This window comes from Capra hircus, chromosome 16 (assembly GCF_001704415.2).
Source record: "Capra hircus breed San Clemente chromosome 16, ASM170441v1, whole genome shotgun sequence".
Taxonomy (NCBI): domain Eukaryota; kingdom Metazoa; phylum Chordata; class Mammalia; order Artiodactyla; family Bovidae; genus Capra; species Capra hircus.
In genome coordinates, this window is record NC_030823.1 from 74328209 (window position 1) to 74347354 (window position 19146).

Consider the following 19146-nt stretch of genomic DNA (forward strand, 5'->3'; position numbering starts at 1 on the left):
TCTCACTTCCACTGTATAATCATAAGGGGTTTGAATTAGGTCATACCTGAATGGTCTAGCAGTTTTCCCTAGGTTCTTCAATTTGAGTCTGAATTTGGTAATAAGGAGTTCATGATCTGAGCCACAGACAGCTTCCAGTCTTGTTTTTGCTGACTGTATAGAGCTTCTCCATCTTTGGCTGCAAAGAATATAATCAATCTGATTTTGGTGTTCACCATCTGGTGATGTCCATGTGTAGAGTCTTTTCTTGTGTTGTTGGAAGAGGGTGTTTGCTATGACCAGTGCATTTTCCTGGCAAAACTCTATTAGTCTTTGCCCTGCTTCATTCCGCATTCCAAGGCCAGATTTGCCTGTTACTCCAGGTGTTTCCTGACTTTTGACTTTTGCATTCCAGTCCCCTATAATGAAAAGGACATCTTTTGTGGGTGTTAGTTCTAAAAGGTCTTGTAGGTCTTCATAAAACCATTCAACTTCAGTTTCTTCAGCATTACTAGTTGGGGCATAGACTTGGATAACTGTGATATTGAATGGTTTGCCTTGGAGACGAACAGAGATCATTCTGTCGTTTTTGAGATTGCATCCAAGTACTGCATTTCGGACTCTTTTTTTGACCATGATGGCTACTCCATTTCTTCTGAGGGATTCCTGATCTGAGTTAAATTCACCCATTCCAGTCCATTTTAGTTCGTTGATTGCTAGAATGTTGACGTTCACCCTTGCCATTTCTTGTTTGACCACTTCCAATTTTCCTTGATTCATGGACCTGACATTCCCGGTTCCTATGTAATATTACTCTTTACAGCATCAGACCTTGCTTCTGTCACCAGTCACATCCACAACAGGGGATTGTTTTTGCTTTGGCTCCATCCCTTCATTCTTTCTGGAGTTATTTCTCCACTGATCTCCAGTAGCATATTGGGCACCTACTGACCTGGGGAGTTCCTCTTTTAGTATCCTATCATTTTGCCTTTTCATACTGACCCTGCACCCTGAGTGCGGGCGGCTGCGACCTCGTGCACTGAGCATGGCGGAGAAGAGTTACCCCACGTCCGAGGTCAGGGGCAGCGGCCGAGAGTGCCAGGCTGCGACGGCACAGGAATGGCTGAGAGGAGCTACCCAAGACCAAGGTCAGGGGTGGTGGCCCAGAGGAGCTACCCTGCGCCCGAGTTCAGGGGCAGCGGCCGGGAGGAGCAACCCGAGGAGCGGTGGCTGCGCAGGTGCAGGAGGCCTTAGGGAGCTATCCCACGTCAGGAAGGGCAGTGGTAAGGAGATACCCCTTGTCCAACCAAGGTAAGGAGCAGTGGCTGTGCTTTGCTGGAGCAGCCGTGAAGAGATACCCCACGCCCATGGTAAGAGAAACCCAAGCAAGATGGTAGGTGTTGTAAGAGGGCATCAGAGGGCAGACACACTGAAACCATACTCACAGAAAACTAGTCAATCTAATCACACTAGGACCACAGCCTTGTCTAACTCAATGAAACCAAGCCATGCCCGCAGGGCAACCCAAGACGGGCGGGTCATGGTGGAGAGGTCTGACAGAATGTGGTCCACTGGAGAAGGGAATGGCAAACCACGTCAGTATTCTTGCCTTGAGAACCCCATGAACAGTATGAACAGTATGAAGTAACTTAAAGGGGCTTAAATATTTAGGAGAAGGCAAATGGCACCCCACTCCAGCACTTTTGCCTGGAAAATCCCATGGATGGAGGAGCCTGGTAGGCTACAGTCCGTGGGGTCGCTAAGAGTCGGGCACGACTGAGCGACTTCACTTTCACTTTTCACTTTCATGCATTGGAGAAGGAAATGGCAACCCACTCCAGTTGTTCTTGCCTGGAGAATCCCAGGGACAGAGGAGCCTAGTGGGCTGCCGTCTATGGGGTCACACAGAGTTGGACACGACTGAAGTGACTTAGCAAATATTTAGTGGCCTTTGTTTCCCCTTTCATTGTTTGCTTTTTCTCCTTTCAGGAGGCAGACATTCAACATCAGGACATTCAAAAGCAACTGCATATGTAGGGGAAATAAGTAAGTGATAGTGTGTGCCTAGGGAAAGGCTCAGGAAAGACCTGAGACAATCTTCAGTTTATATAGCAGGCTGATCTTCATCATGGAGACACAAAAAACATCAACACCAAAGAGCAAGCCCCAGGTAAGAGGGGAAATCTAATTTTCAGAATTACCAAAGTGTTAGGTTCAAGGGTTTTTTGTTCAGTAAGAAAATCACAACACATGCAAAGAAATAAGAGTACGAGCCATTCAAAGGAAGAAATAAATCAAAATACTTTGTCTTTGAAAAAGAACTGATGGCAGATGAACTGGACAAAGGCTTTAAACTAACTGTCTTACGAAGGCACTTGCAGTGGCAAATCAATTAATGCCAGTTCTGCTGTCTGCTGTTTCTTCAGTGAGGGGCTAAGTGAGAGACATAGAGCTGCAGATCTTTATGAACATCCTGCAAGTAAGAACCTCACTCTCAGGGTCAAGTTCAATGTCATCACTGAGAATATCAAACCTAAAATCCAAGAAAAGGGAGACATCCTGTTTGCCTAACCGTTTTGAATTTTGGGGGCAAATAGCTGGAGGTTGACCACACACTCTCAGACCACAAATTCAAGAAAGGATTCAACTTGTACCTGGCGCTTTGCCTGTGGGGTGGCATCACTGAGCCTTCCTCCCGCAAGTTTGCCCCAAAATACACTGCTACTAAATGATCTCTCACAAGTATTTGCTCACTTCCATCTCAATGCTGCCGACTGCCACAAGAAGAAATGTGTCCACACCAACAACCTGCGCCTCCAGAAGAACATTAAATGATTCCCATACCATGGTACCTCTTTGCCGGCAGGGAGGTCTCTTGCCTAAACCCCAAGGTCCTGGGCCCCCAATGAAATTTGACAGAAAAAAAAAAGACTGCCTTAATGATGCCTAAAAAACTAAAGGAAGAAATCTAGAAAATCAAGAAAATATGTGTAAAACATGGAAATCTCAAACAGGAGACAGAAAAACCAGAAAGAAGCCGAAAGGAACTTCTGGAGTTGACAAGTCGCTCCGTTGCTAAGTCGTGTCCTGCTCTTTGCGACCCCCACGGTCTGCGGCATGTCAGGCTCCCCTCTTCTTCACTGTCTCCTGGAGTTTTGCTCAAATTCACGTTCACTGAGTCAGTGATGCCATCCAACCATCTCATCCCCTGCCGTTCCCTTCTCCTCTTGCCTTCAACTTTTCTCAGCACCCCTACGTTCACTGCTGCATAAAGTAGAGATGATAGAGTAGCTAACTATATGCCTTCAGGAGACTAAAGGGATTAAGAACTCATGGATAAACAAACACAATGGACTATAGCTCAGCCATAAACACAGGGAAATCTTGCCATTAGCAACAACATGGGATGGGCTTGGAGAATATCATGCAAAGTGAGAAAAGTAAGAAAGAGAAAGCTAGACACTGCATGACTTCATCTATAAGTGCAATTACACAGAAAGCGAGTGAGAGACAACAGAACAGAAACGCACTCCAGCCACAGAGAACAAAAGAGCGGTTGCCGGAGGAGGGGGTGGAGGGAGGAATGAATTAGGGGAGTGAAACTAGGAGGTACAGTTTCCAGGTATGAAAGAAAGAGGTTATGAGGATGAAGGTGGGAAACCAGTAGTAACTGTGCAATAAGCTCGTATGGCGGAGAAGGCGATGGCACCCCACTCCAGTGCTCTTGCCTGGAAAATCCCATGGATGGAGGAGCCTGGTGGGCTGCAGTCCATAGGGTCATGAACAGTCGGACACGACTGAGCGACTTCACTTTCACTTTTCACTGTCATGCATTGGAGCAGGAAATGGCAACCCACTCCAGTGTTCTTGCCTGGAGAATCCCAGGGACTGGGGGAGCCTGGTGGGCTGCCGTCTATGGGGTCACACAGAGTCAGACACGACTGAAATGACTTAGCAGCAGCAGCAGCAACTTCGTATGGTGACAGATGATTAATAGACATCATGGTAATCACTTTTAAGTATATAGAAATATCAATCCCTATGTGATGTGCCTGAAGTAATTTAGTTTGTAGGTAAATTATTCTTCAATTAAAGTAAGAAACCTAATGTTACAACTTAAGGAATTAGTGAAAGAAGATATCAACCCAAAACTACCAGAAGGAAGTAACTAATAAAGACTAAAGCAGTAAAATAGAGAAGAGAAATTAGTAGAGAATGTCAATGAAACCAAAAGTTGGTTTTCCAAAAGAGCAAAAACACTGACAAACCCTTAGCTAGATGGACTAAGAGAAAAAGAAAAATCTAAATTACCCAAATCAGAAATTAAATGAGGATATTATCACTTATTTCTACAGAATTAAAAATATTGAGATCTCTATGAATAATTTTATGCCAACAAATGATAGCCTAGATACAACAAACAAATCCATGTAAACACAGTATCTACCATGACGTCATTAAAAAATTATAAAATTTGAATTGAATATGACAAGTGAGTAGATTGAATCAGTAACCAAAAATCTTCCATTAATAAAAAAAGTCTTGGATCTGATGCTTTTCAACTCTTTAATTCTGCCAAATGTTTAAAAGAGAAGTTATACCAATCCTTCTATGAGACGGGGATTTGAAGATGGCTGAGAAGTGAAACATAGAGACCGTCTTCCTCCCCACAAATACACCAAAGTAAATCTGCACGTGGAGCAACTTCTATAGCATATTGGAATGCTGGCAGAGACCCCAGACTTCAAAAAGGCAAGCTAATTTTCATGTAACAGGGTAGGGCAAAAGAAATTTTAAAAGGAGACAAAGGTATAGGGACATGACCTGTGCCTCTGGGAGGGAGCTATGAAGGAGGGAACATTTCCACACATTAGCAAATCCCCTAATGGGAGGGGATAGGGGTGAGCTTCAGAACCTCAGAGGGGAGCCCGCAAACAGGTCCTTGGAAAAAGAAGTGGAAAGAATTCACCACAGACCTCAGTGCTGACAGCACCTCCCAGTCTGAGACATTTGTTTGCGTGCCTGCCGTGGTGAGTGGTGGCTGGGTGTTGAGGCTTGGGCTTTGGAGATTGGGCCATTGGGAGAGGACTGGGGTTGAGGGCCATGATGAAAGCCTGAAGGGCCCCGCGCAGCACAGCCAAGGGATTCCAGGGAAAAGTCTGTGCCAGCCAGAGAAGTAAGAGATCATTGCTGTGGGGACCTTCCAACTCTGTGGGCTTGCAGACAGCAAGACACTGCCTTCATGAATGCCAGAGGTGAGATGGGCTGGGGTCTGTGGTCCCAGAGGTGGGCAAGCAGGCTGGCTGCCACCAAAGCACGTGCCAGAGATAGGGGACAAAATGCCATGGCAGACCCCCGCCCCAGAGGTTGGCATGACGTCCACCACAGCCTCCACCAAGCTGCCAGCAGGCAAAAGTCACTGCCCGTACCTGTGCTGCTTGGCGCTGCCAAGGGACCCTCGACCTGGGGCCAGTTCCCCTGGGGGAGCAGACAACTGCCTGAGGCTGTACTAACTTCCTACAGGTCTCTGCTGCCACAGGTTTTCCTTGCACATCCCAACTGTGTCCGGCATATTGCTCCCTTTGCCCGGACTGACTAAGCAAGTGAGTTCTAATAAGCCACAGCCTTTGCTGCCATTGCCTGGGTGGGGAACACACACCAGAGGATGGTCTATAAAAGGAGATGGGACCAAAACCAAGACTGAGCACCAGGGACTCAGAGGAAGGGAATTCCCTGTGTAGTCCCAGGAGCAGCCAACTAAATCCCCACAATTAGCTTAAGGCTGTGGACTGTGAGACTTTGTAAGCAAGTAAAAGCTGGAGTAAAACCAGATCTGAATCTGAGTTGACCCCACAGTGCCCACAGCAGGTTTCAGAGACCTTCCTAGAATTTTTGGAGGCGTTTCTGAGTAGGCAGACTTACTGGAGCTCTCAGTGTGACGTGGACACGGACAAATGAAAGCCACAGGAAAATATTCTTACTACAGTCTTTATATATTTTTTCTCTCTTCTTTTTATATTGTTTTATTGTTATTCTTTACTACTGCTTTTATTTTTCCTTTACTTAATGCTTTTTGCTTTTAAATAAATTTTAAAAATGGTTTTCCTATTTCCACAGTACTTTCTCATTATATTACAGTTTTCCCCATGTTTTTGATTCTGTATTTTGCTAGTCTAGTTTCTACTGTTTGTTTTCATTTATGGGTTTGTTTATGGTTTAATTGCTCTTTTCATTTTTTTGTTCCCATTTTCATTCTTTAAAAAAAAATTTTGAGTTTGTGAGTTCGATAGTATGTTATTACATGTTAAGTGCTGCTTCTAATATTTGTCTTGGGCCTTTGTTTGTTTTAATTTTTCTTTTTTTCTGTCTTTTTCTTTCTCTTTCTCTTCTGTGCTGTATGGCTTGTGGAATCTTGGTGCTCCAGCAATGGGGTCAGGCCTGAAACTCTGAGATAGGAGACCTGATCCATGATGAGAGAACTTCCAGCCTCACGGAATATTAATTGGGAAGAAGTCTCCAAAAGGCCTCCATCTCAACCATAAGACCTGGCCCGACACAAAGGCCAGCAAGCTCCAGTGCTGGACACTTCATGCCAAACAATTAGAAAAACAGGAATAGAACCCTACCCATTAGCAGACAGTCTGCTCAAAGCCATACCAAGTTCACAGACATCTCAAAATACACTGCTGGATATATGGCACTGCCCTTTAGAGACAAGATCTACCTCCAACCACCATAACAGACACTGGCACTCCCTACCAAGAAAGCAACCCCACCCATGGGAGACAGACATCACAAGTGAGAGGAACTACATCCTTGCAGCCTGTGAAAAGTAGACCCAAGCACAGTAAGCGAAACAAACTAAAAAGACAAAGAAGCGTGTAGCACATGAAAGAGCCTGGTAAGAACTCACAAGACCAGACAAATGAAGAGAGAATATGCAGTCTACCCAAAAAAGTTTAGAGTAATGGGAGTAAAGATGAGCCAAAATCTCAGAAATAAAATGGAGGCATAGACAGATAGGATGGAGGCATGGATAGAGAAGATACAAGAAATGTTTAATAAGGACTTGGAAGAAATAAAGAATTGTCAATCAGCAATGAGCAAGGCAATAGCTGAAACAAACAGTACACTAGAGGCAGCCAATAGCAAAACAACTGAGCCAAAACAAAGGTAAGTGAGCAGGAAGATAGAATGGGAGAAATAACTGAAGGAGAAAATTAAAAAGAATGAAAATAAGAGAGGACAGTCTCAGAGACCTCTGGGAAAACATTATGCAAACCAACATTCAAATTACAGAGGTCCCAGGAGAGAATGAGAAAAAGAAAATCATGAGAAAATATTTGAGGAGATTACAATTAAAACCTACCTGACCTGCCTCTTGAGAAACCTGTATGCAGGTCAGGAAGCAACAGTTAGAACTGGACATGGAACAACAGACTGGTTCCAAATAGGAAAAGGAGAACGTCAAGGCTGTGTATTGTCACCCTGCTTATTTAACTTATCTGCAGAGTACATGATGAGAAACGCTGGGCTGGAAGAAGCACAAGCTGGAATCAAGATTGCTGGGAGAAATATCAATAACCTCAGATATACAGATGACACCACCCTTATGGCAGAAAGTGAAGAGGAGCTAAAGAGCCTCTTGATGAAAGTGAAAGAGGAGAGTGAAAAAGTTGGCTTAAAGTTCAACATTCAGAAAACGAAGATCATGGCATCTGGTCCCATCACTTCATGGCAAATAGATGGGGAAACAGTGGAAACAGTGTCAGACTTTATTTTTCTGGGTTCCAAAATCATTGCAGATGGTGACTGCAGCCATGAAATTAAAAGACGCTTACTCCTTGGAAGGAAAGTTATGACCAACGTAGACAGCATATTAAAAAGCAGAGACACTACTTTGCCAACAAAGGTCCATTTAGTGAAGGCTATGGATTTTCCAGTAGTCATGTATGGATGTGAGAGTTGGACTACAAAGAAAGCTGAGCACTGAAGAATTGACACTTTTGAACTGTGGTATTGGAGAAGACTCTTGAGAGTCCCTTGAACTGCAAGGAGATCCAACCAGTCCATTCTAAAGGAGATCAGTCCTGGGTGTTCATTGGAAGGACTGATGTTGAAGCTGAAACTCCAGTACTTTGGCCACCTCATGGGAAGAGTTGACTCATTGGAAAAGACCCTGATGCTGGGAAAGATTGAGGGCAGGAGGAGAAGGGGACGACAGAGGATGAGATGGTTGGATGGCATCACTGACTCGATGGACATGGGTTTGGGTGAACTCTGGGAATTGGTGATGGACAGCGAGGCCTGGCGTGCTGCGGTTCATGGGGTTGCAAAGAGTTGGACACGACTGAGCGACTGAAATGAACTGAACCGAACCTTATTTTCTGTAAGTAACATCTTACTTACCCCTGATTACAAACAAAGTGAGCCTGTGAACCAAACAGAACACTTCCATTGACGAAGTAAACTTGACCATTCACTGGATCTCCCAGATTAGGACATGATTTTCCTAAGAGAAAATATTAAAAATTTGTTGGTTTACAGCAATTTCAAAAAATAGATTTAAATCAAATTCAAAATTCTACAATTCTTGTTTGAACCCATGGGGATCTTATTATTCATTTAATTATTATTTTCTTTCCATATTATATGGCCAAACATGGTTCATATCTACCCAGGTAACCAATTGCCAAGACGATTATTCTCTGGGGATTTTTTAAGCCTGAAAAAATGCATTGCCATCTAAAACCTATATTCGCATGAGAAAACCATCATTGAAGTAGATGACTATGTGCACTATAACGTGTGAAACTCTCCAGAGCAATAATAAAAAAAAAAAGTTTACCTACTTGTACAGGCCTCCTCGAGAGCTGACCATGTATTGTCATCCTCACAAACAGCAGATCTGGAACGAAGAGGAACTATGGGCTTGAAACCTAGGCGACAGTCATATTGCACACGTTCCCCGGGACGATACCTGGGCTTAGGCGCACCCCGGAGCCTCATAGTTTCAAACCTTGGTGGATCACCACAGGCATCTAGGTATAAAGAGAATAAGAGCATGAAAATAAAGTAGTTTATTTCATCAGGCGGGGACTGCGGCCTGGCATCAGGTAGGTAGTACAGAATAAATCGAAAGATTCTTGGCAAGGTTTTAAATGACTGTTCTTGCTTTTACTCAAGTGGTAATTGCAGCAAAGGATGTGTCTTGCTTATTTTAAATGATAATCCATGAGCTTTTGGTTTGTTGAGGATTAAGGTGAAGTTTCGTTCAACACTAAATTGAAGAGATAGCCTCAATGTTTTTGGTTTTGAAATATGTTTATAGGTATGTGTCCTTCCCCACTTCTTTCTAAATTCAGTATTTTGACATTCACCTCTCCTCTAAGAGGTCTTCTGTAGTCTATGGCACTCTGCTCAGATTATGCTTCCATAGTTTGAAACACAAACCTATGATCACCTACCACTTTGGGCTCAGTTTCCTCTCAGAAAGCAAGGCCCTAGAGGGCAGAGAGCATACATCTTCTTTTTATACTACACCCTGTACACACTGGGTGCTCAAGACATGCTATGGCAAGAGGTAAATATCAAATAAGCCTTGTGGATATCAGAGATCAAAATAAATATCGACTAAAATATTTAAAATTATGACTTCCTCTTAGGTGTTTTGTATTAGTGAATTGAGCATTTTGCAAATAAATGGAAACCTTGAAATATCAAATTTTATTACCTTGAATAGCCTTGGTAAAAATTGGTTTCTTGGATGTTCCAGTAGTAATAATTTAATCTTCTTTCACTGATTAATGGATTATGCATTCCCTTAAATGCCCCCTGCAGTAGCTCTTTGGGCTGTTTATCCAATGCATCTGGACTGTAAAGCTGTTATATTGTTACACTTTTAGAACTTTTTTTTACCTCTGTCCTTTTTCTGTGGGGGGGGGTGGTGGTGGTTCTTCCCTCGAATAGTGTTGTTCCTACGTCAGCAAGTCCTCTTCCTTTTAATTATCTGTGCTCTTAATAATCTTATAAATCTATTAGAAAATAATGTAAAATATTACGGTGGAGACACATTGGTTAAAGTCTAAAGTGCTAAAAGGATGCAGAAGCCTCTCCCATAAGGTTATAGGACCTAAGGAGATGGGAGATAGACTATTTTGATCCCTGAGAGAAATTTTCTTTCTTATTCTTTGGGTCTAGGTCTTTAGATGGAAAGACTAGTCAAGAGAGAACTCTAAACAAGTGAATGTTATCATCCTTTTTCATCACTTTCTAAATTCTAAGCGCCTCTCTTAAAATTTGGTCCAACATTTCACTACACCACGTGCTGAAATCCACTTTTGGCAAAATGTTTTCAACATTTCCAGCATTCTGGTCTTAATATATGAATTCTCCTCAATCAACTGCCGAAAACAAAAGCAACGAACAAACAAACAAAAAAAGATGTTGTTATTAAAAACTTTGTTTAAAGATCAGTACTAAAGAGCCTCTTGAAGGAGAAAGAGGAGAGTGAAAAAGCTGGCTTGAAACTCAGCATTCAAAAAGCCAAGATCACGGCATCAGGCCCCATCACTTCATGGCAAATAGATGCGGAAAAAGTAGAAGCAGTGACAGATTTTCATTTTCTTGGGCTCCAAAATCACTGTGGATAGTGACTGCAGCCATGAAATCAAAAGATGGTTGCTCCTTGGAAGGAAAGCTATGACGAACCTAGACAATGTGTTAAAAAGTAAAGACATCACTTTGCTGCTAAAGGCCCATCTAGTCAAAGCTATGGTTTTTCCAGTAGTCACGTACGGATATGAGAACTGGACCATAAAGAAGGCTGAGTGCCAAAAAATTAATGCTTTGGAATTGTGGTGCTGGAGAAGACTCTTGCAAGTCCCTTGGACAGCAAGGAGATCAGACCAGTCAATCCTAATATTCACTGGAAAGACTGGTGCTGAAGTTGAAACTCCAAAACTTTGGCCACCAGATGTGAAGAGCCAATTCATTGGAAAAGACCGTGATGCTGGGAAGGATTGAAGGCGAAAAGAGAACGAGGGGGCAGAGAATGAGATGGTTAGATAACATTACTGACTCCATGGACGTAAATTTGAGCAAGCTCTGGGAGAGAGTGAAGGACAGGGAAGCTTGGTTTGCTGCAAATCATGGGATTGCAAAGAGTCGAACACGACTTAGTGACTGAACAAGAACAACAAAAAGATCAGTATAGCATTGAATTTTATTAATAACATTAAATATACTGAATATTCTGAGCCATACATTGTCATTTTGCAATAGGAAAAAAATGGATTATAAATGCAATATGATTCCTATTAATAAGATACAAATATATAACATCATTCAGAGTTTCCTGGGACCAAGAGAGAAATCAAGGAAATAGCATGTCCATAATTAAATTATATAAGTGTCATTTGTTTATGTATTTGATTTCACTACCTATCTCGAAACCATATCATGAAAGAATTTCTAATATGAAAAGAAAAGAAATGTCAATGTGATGGTTTAATCCATTCAGCTAACGAGTATTTCTTCCCACTAACAAGCATCATGAAAGGCACACTTTCAACTATATACAGTTTGGAATGTATGCTTTGGTAACCAGTCGAATACAAGGTTTAAACACTGTAATGATTGAGTCCAATATCATGCTTTTCAATTACCAAATTTCTTCTCTTACTCAGAATACTGAATTCTTTATTCCTGTGAGGATTTTCAAACTAAACATTTCTCATTTCAGAAAAATAGTGACTAAGTTTTTTTCTAGATAATTTACAATATAATAGTTATTGGGTTGCAATGTTACACATTAACAGCGGATACCATTATATAATATGATAGGCAGCATTCATAAAATTCCCTAGTTTTCCAGATGAGTTTCAGGAATCTGAAACAGTCTCTACTACATATCAAGAGAACTGTTCACCTTCTGTACACTTACAAAAGTTGTGCCGAGACTCTGTACTTGCTCACTAAATTTAAACATTACCCTGGTACTCGAGCACAAAACCAGATCCCCGCCCAGGTAGTACCTTCAGGAAACTTCTGGTCTCTGATCAAAGTGAAATCTCATTGAAACCTGACCATCTTGCCCCCTTCTCTCACTGTCTACACAAACTATTTTTTAAAATGAATATAAAAAACAAAAGTTTATTGAAATTAATGTCCATGCTTGATTAATGAACTTTTTAGAAGGCTGGCACAATGCTTGTAAGCAAGAACATCTACATTCTCTAACACTGCACACCTTTTTATCAAACTTGGAAAATGTGCTACAAAATCATGGTTCCAGTCGGTGGGGAAGATGAAACTGGATGGTAGATGCATCATCAGTTGTAAAGAAAAGACACTGAATCCAAGTCTTCAGAAACAATTCATGACTGTTTCTTACTTTCTGTCTGTTTGCCTTCCTTCGCAGGTAGGCCCCCAGCAGGTAGGTTGGGGTATAAAAGGCTTAATGTTTTTATAAAACACCACGTACAGTATTTTGATTAGTTAGAATTCACCCCTATACATGGTTAACTTACTTCTTTGGAACTTTAACATGCATAAAAAGTATGAGGGTAACTAGGTGGAGAAGGCGATGGCACCCCACTCCAATACTCTTGCTTGGAAAATCCCATGGACGGAGGAGCCTGGTAGGCTGCAGTCCATGGGGTCGTGAAGAGTCGGACACGACTGAGCAAATTCCCTTTCACTTTTCACTTTCATGCATTGGAGAAGGAAATGGCAACCCACTGCAGTGTTCTTGCCTGGAGAATCCCAGGGACAGGGGAGCCTGGTGGGCTGCCGTCTATGGGATCACACAGAGTCGGACACGACTGAAGTGACAGCAGCAGCAGCAGGTGCAATAAGGCAGGAAGAGAATGATTCAACCCGTTAGAAATTAAAAGATTTTTTCCCCAGCAGGTGGCACTACAGCACCAGTCTTTGGTTTCTCTCCTCTGTGCTGCCTCTGGCAATATCTGCAAGTGGGCACTTTCACCCTCCACTGCCTCTTTCACAGGTCTTGCCCAGTGGCCACCTTATTACTTTCTATACGTCTTGGGTGTTGGTACCTTGCTGCTGCCAGCGTCAATGGCATCACCACGTGGGGCACAAGGATGGTGACTTCTGCTGCCTCCAGGATCCTGAGTTACAGCCTCCACCACCAAAGAGGAACTGGGAGGGTGGGGGGAGTGGGTGGGGGCCCCACCGGTGGGGGCCCCACCCAGCACACGTTCTTATCTGACCTCCAAATGAACTTCCCAGCCCCACACAAAGCAAGCAGTAGTTTCCTGGGCCCACACTTGGCACCGCTGGATGGCCACTTCTACAAAGCACACACTAGGAAACACTCTGTGTGGGCTCTCCTAGCCCAGCCAAGCCCCAGGGGCACAAACACCCCTACTCCCAAGTTATCAAACTGCCCAGAGAATATAGGGCAAACTCTCCCCACAGGCACAACACCAGCCTAACTACATTCCCAGGCACCTGAGCAAACCGTCACCACCAGCGCCAGATCAGCAGTCCTGTGGTTCGAGTCTGAGTGAACTCCGGGAGTTGGTGATGGACAGGGAGGCCTGGCGTGCCGCGATTCATGGGGTCTCAAAGAGTCGGACACGACTGAGCGACTGAACTGAACTGAACTGATGAGAACTGACTCGTTGGAAAAGACCCTGATGCTGGGAAAGATTGAAGGCAGGAAGAGAGAGGGACGGCAGAGGAGGAGATGGTTGAATGGCATCACCGATTCAATGGGCCTGAGTCTGAGCAAACTCCAGGAGATGGTGAAGGACAGGGAAGCCTAGTTTGCTGCAGTCCATGGGTTTGCAGAGTCAGATACGACTAGCGACTGAAGAACACCAGCCTGGCCCTTGGTAAGCCTCAGCTTCGCCCATCACGCCGCCCCGCTGAGTGCCCACCGCAAGCAAGACTTCTCTTCCAGCGCTATGTGGTCCCTACTCCACGCAGCACGACCCGCGGACGCGCTGGTCATGCTTTCTACCCCAATTCCTTATGACCCCGGAGTGGACCCAGCCCCGCGACTCTCACGAGAGACTAAAAGCAAATCTCCCACCCTCGGTTCCAGTCGGCCGGCCTCGCGAGCCGCTCCGGTTCCCCACCAGGGAGCACACTCTGCAGGCTCCTACCGGAGACTGTGGGCAGCAGGAGCACGAGGACCACCAAAAGCATCCCTACGAAGCACCAAAAAAAGGGGGACTCCCGGGGCGACCAGGAGGGGCTTGCGCGATACGAAAGCCTCTGTCACTTTCGGGAGAGCAGCGGGAAAGCTGAGCCCAGCCGGTGGAGCTCTGAGCTCGGTTGCCAGACGCAACAATCCCCAGACTCACAGGTGTCCGGAGCTGTAACGCGGTGGGGCGTGGCTGGGCCGTGGCTGGGCCGTGCCGGGGGCGGGGTTAGTGTCTAGCGGGGCCAATGAGCGGGCTGCAAGGCGGGGCCTCGGCGCCAGGAGCGGTCCCTGCTCCTGGAGGGGCGGTCCCCGTGCTTTAGGGGCGGTTCCTGCGCCGGGCGGGGCGGGGCGCGGCGCTACAGAGGGTTCCCCGTGGGCGGGGAGACGTCGGCACACGGCGCGTCTCTAGTTCCTCTGCCTGCAGACCTGAAGGAGAGCCGCGGCGACTCGGCGGGAATAGCTGGTTCACCGGCTATTGGTGAAAAGACTGTTAACCACCTTACGCAGGAAGGGTGGAAAGGAATCAAGGGCTGGCGTGGTCATCATTGTCCTTTTTCCGGAAAAATCAAGCGTAACGACCTGAAGATAGAAATCTAGAGCTTAGGCAGTGGTCACTGTGGGACAGACACCCGTCATGACTCCTTTTGGACCTGGGGCCCTCCAGATTGTAACGACACCTGGGCCCTCCTTGCTCGATCTTTGCCATTAGTCAGGCATCATTCACGACAGTATTTGAAATTTCCGTGGCTGAGCCTCTGCTACTGAAGCCTCTCATGGCCGGATAGATTCCCGAATCACGAAAGGTTTGGCCATCGCTCTCCCAACTGCTAAAATCCGTTTGTTCTACCCTGTGTTCCCAGGAGAGCATGTCTGGGAAAGTAAATGGTTAAACAACCCGGGGCCGTTAGCATAATGGGTCTCAACTCTGTGGAAGCCTTGCTATTGAGGGACTAAATGTTTTATGGAAGATGAAATATACATACACGAAAAAGGAAAGAAAGGTGCATTAAGGGCCAAATTCTTGGAAGCAATGAATGTCATTATAGTTGGGAGGAGTAGGAATTGGTTGGTGAAATGGATAAAGGGGAAAACTTTTCTGTTGAAACACTCTTACACACTGCTGGAAAATTAAGAGTGAGCACAGTTTATGTGTAAAGTTGTAAGTAAACCTGTATGACTAGAAGAAGAAAAATGAATGTAACCTGACTGGCATTAAGGAGCAAACAAAAGGGGCTGCCATATTCTTATTACTTGGCAAAGAATAAAAAGGTTAACCAGTGTGAGTAAACGTGTTGAGGGGACCAATACCCCCAAACTTTTAGTTTTTAACATAACATTTTTGTATGTTAAAAGTTTTAATATGGACATGACTTTTAAATCATCAGTCCCATTGAGAATTTATTCCAGAGAAATCACCGAGCCATTATAGTTTGGGGAAAAATTTAAACCCTGTGTCTAGCAGAAGTCTTAAGGATTTTATGATAGGTAGTTCACAGCTTGGAAGTCTGTGCAGCTGTGTAAAAAAATATGAATGTGAGAAACTATGATATATTTTAAGTGGAAAAAGAAGGCTCCAAATCACTACATAACTTTTGTCATTCCTTCTGTTAAAACAAAAGTCCTACTTGAGACACATAAAGGGATTAGCAGGAAATATTCCAGAATTAACTAGTAGTTGATAGGATTATGGATATTTCATTTTCTTTGTGCTTTTCAGCTTTCTGTATTGACCCTATGTTACCATTTCTAATCAGGTAAAGGAAAAAAAAACATTTACATGTGACCGGCATTTCAAATGTTCATAGAATGGTGGGGACAAAGCCTGCATCATATAGAATAAAGCAGTGAGAGGATGGTGAGGAAATGAAAATTCTCCCTGTAAAAGTCAAAGGTATCAGCTGGAATTACAATACTTTATACACATTTAAGCAATTTTATATCTGAAATATGCTAAAGATATTCTGGGATACACAAACCATGGGATTTCTTCTTCCTCCCAGAACAACACAGTTTTTTTTTAATTCTTGGAGAAGTTTATAAAACTCAAAGTATGGGTGTGATAAAAAAAATCTTAGTGTCTTGTTTTTGTGGCCTGTGGGTTTCTCTAATTGTGGCACGCAGAATCTGGGGTGTGCAGGGCCAGTAGTTGTGAAGCACGGGTTTAGTTGCCCCACGGGCATGTGGCAATCTAGATCCCGAGACCAGGGATCAAACCTGCGTCTCCTGCATTGGAAGGTGGATTCTTAACCACGGACCACCAGGGAAGACCACACCTTAGTCTTGGATTAAAAGACTAAGTGTCCACATCTTGGATTAAAAAATCCAGACTTTCTATGATAACACAACTAAATGAGATATAAGGAGACATGCGAAAGAAAATATAATGAGAGGGCATTGTCATTTCTTTTCATTCTTATGGTTGTGAAAGATTGATATAAAGGAAATGTTTTGTGGCTCAGTGTTGGCAATACTTTATGAGAAGAGGGAATCCTTTTATTGTTCTCTGCAACCATCTGTACACAATATTCCACCTAAAGTATACATCATAAAGCTGAAATAACTTCTCTTTTATTTTTAGGCTTGAAAGTAAGTTTCTTTTTAATTTAGCGTGGTTTTCTATTTACAGGTGATAGATTAGATTCAAAGGTTGTGTTTACTGAAACTTTATGACCAGTGAAATTTCTGTACCTAGGATCCATCAAATCATTCTAAGTATAATTGAAGACTTCACATTGATTTCTGAAATTATATTTGACCCAACGGAGGTTCCATTTAAAAGATTTTGGGCCTTGTTCCCTATTTTTCTGAACAAGCTCCATGAGGCAAAGATGTAGTTTTCTTGCTGTATCTCCAGTGCTGAGACAGTTCTAGACCTATACTAAGGGCATAAAAGTACCCACTAGATACTGAAGGAAATAAATGAGTGTTGCCATCAAATGCATTTAACGTGTCTGCTGATCCTCCCCTTGCCTGGATTTACCAAATTCTGGGAAATTCTGAGAAATTTCGATTTTAATAAGGTTAGACACTAAAAACAAAGCAGGATTTGTCTCTGAAACGAATGACCTGCAACTGTCTGCACAGAAAACTCTCCTAAATCAGGCCGACAAGCTGACCTATGAAGTGGATCTGTTCACTGTTTAACACTTAGCTTTGAGATCATTTTAGTGACAGAGTTCAAAGGGAGGGTATTGACTGTGAACTTCCTAAGGTCTTGAGAGGAACAGAACCCAGGAGTCTGGGCTTTGAGTGAAGTAGGGGCTTAAACACTAGTGGTCTCTCCAACAAACTGCCAGCAGAAAAACGAGGAGAGAATGGAGAACATGATTGATGGTAGACCAGGTTTTCAACGATGCGGTAGCTCTTCTGCAAGCTTTAGGAATGGTGGTAAGTAGAGGGAGGTGTCTGGGGATGGTCACTCAGCTAAAGTGATGTTAGATGATCCTTTGCCTCATCAATGGGTATATTTGCATTCTGCTTTTCAGAAGTGGACACAGCAGCATGAAGGGACCTGTGCACGCTCTCAGAAGGGGCTTGCCCCTCTCTGCACGTTAGGCATTTGCGGAAACCTGAAAGAGAATGGCTTAGCGAAGCACAGTTAAGCCGCCTTTCTGATGTTGGTCCTGGGAGCCCCGCCACCTCTGCTTGCACCTGGTAGGCGCCTGCCAGACCTCAGGAGAAGCACTGCGGAGCCACACCCGACACAGGGATCCTAACTGCCAGGCACAGAGAGGAGGGCCTTGCTCAGAAGGACCACACGCTCGCTTTGTTTCCTCTTGGCTTTCGGAAGCTTCACACCGAAAATATGTTACAAGCCGTATTCCAGAAGCAGCCTTGCATAGAGAGTATCTTTTATTCCTTTCTCATTATAATGGTGGAGAGAGCACATTTAAACATCGTAGACTTTAACTTACAACTCACACACAACTGTGCAGAAAGGCAAATGAAACAGAAAAAATTAGAATGCTATCACTAGGAATAACTTCAAGACCCATTGTTCCAATTCCTGCTTTTCAGATGAAAATGTAAGGCCAGAGGTGAGCAGAGCCTCTCAATAATACAAGCAAAGTCAGGCAAAATAGTATTTTACCCATAGTTAGTATAGGGCTGCCGTCTATGGGGTCGCACAGAGTCGGACACGACTGAAGTGACTTAGCAGCAGCAGCAGCAGCAGCAGCAATATATAAAATATTCCCTATAGATAACTGAAGGTAAAAAAATTATGTGTCTCTAGAAATTACATTTTTTTCCCTTGAGAAAGTGTGAATTGATACAGCGTATTATTGTAACAGCATATTATTGACACAGCATGCATTACTCTATTTGCAGAAATATATTCTGATCTTAGAAGAATGATACCTATTTAAAAATAACTATTTAACAAAAGTATGTGCATTAGGAAACATATGAAGAAAGATTATCAGAAAAAGAATTAAAATATTGATTAACAGTGGTTATCACTAGGTACTATAATTACACATAACTGACAGTTTTACATGTGTTCCTCATGCATTTTCCAAATTCTCAATTACCCTTCTGTATTAAAAATATTAATTAAAATATTTGACAATAAGGAAGAAAAATGACTGGGCTTCCCTTGTTGCTCAGCTGGGAAAGAATCTGCTCACAATGTGGGATACCTGGGTTCGATCCCTGGTTTGGGAAGATCCCCTAGAAAAGGGAAAGGCTACCCACCCCATGGCTGTATAGTCCATGGGGTCCCAAAGAGTCAGAAACGACTGACCGACTTTGACTTTCACGTCACTTTCACAAGAAAAATGACAAGCATGTAAACAGAAATCCTGGGTGACATCTTTCTTTAAGTCATTGTTCAGTTCAGTCTCTCAGTCATGTCCAACTCTTTGCAACCCCGTGGACTGCAGCACGCCAGGCCTCCCTGTCCATCACCAACTCCCAGAGTTTACTCAAACTCATGTCCATTGAGTTGGCGATGTCATCCAGCCATCTCATCCTCTGTCATCCCCTTCTCC

General features: G+C 43.6%; 1 protein-coding gene across 1 annotated transcript in view; it reads right to left on the reverse strand.

Moving 5' to 3' along the window:
• Nucleotides 1-14861, reverse strand: part of LOC102169502 (membrane cofactor protein-like) — a 32854-nt gene extending 17993 nt beyond the window's left edge. Inside the window, exons 1-4 of the mRNA XM_018059967.1 lie at nt 14723-14861; nt 14115-14159; nt 8832-9020; nt 8389-8491 (exon numbers count right to left, since the gene is read on the reverse strand). Coding sequence (XP_017915456.1) covers nt 8389-8491; nt 8832-9020; nt 14115-14159; nt 14723-14861 — 476 coding nt within the window. The remainder of the gene's footprint in view (nt 1-8388; nt 8492-8831; nt 9021-14114; nt 14160-14722) is intronic.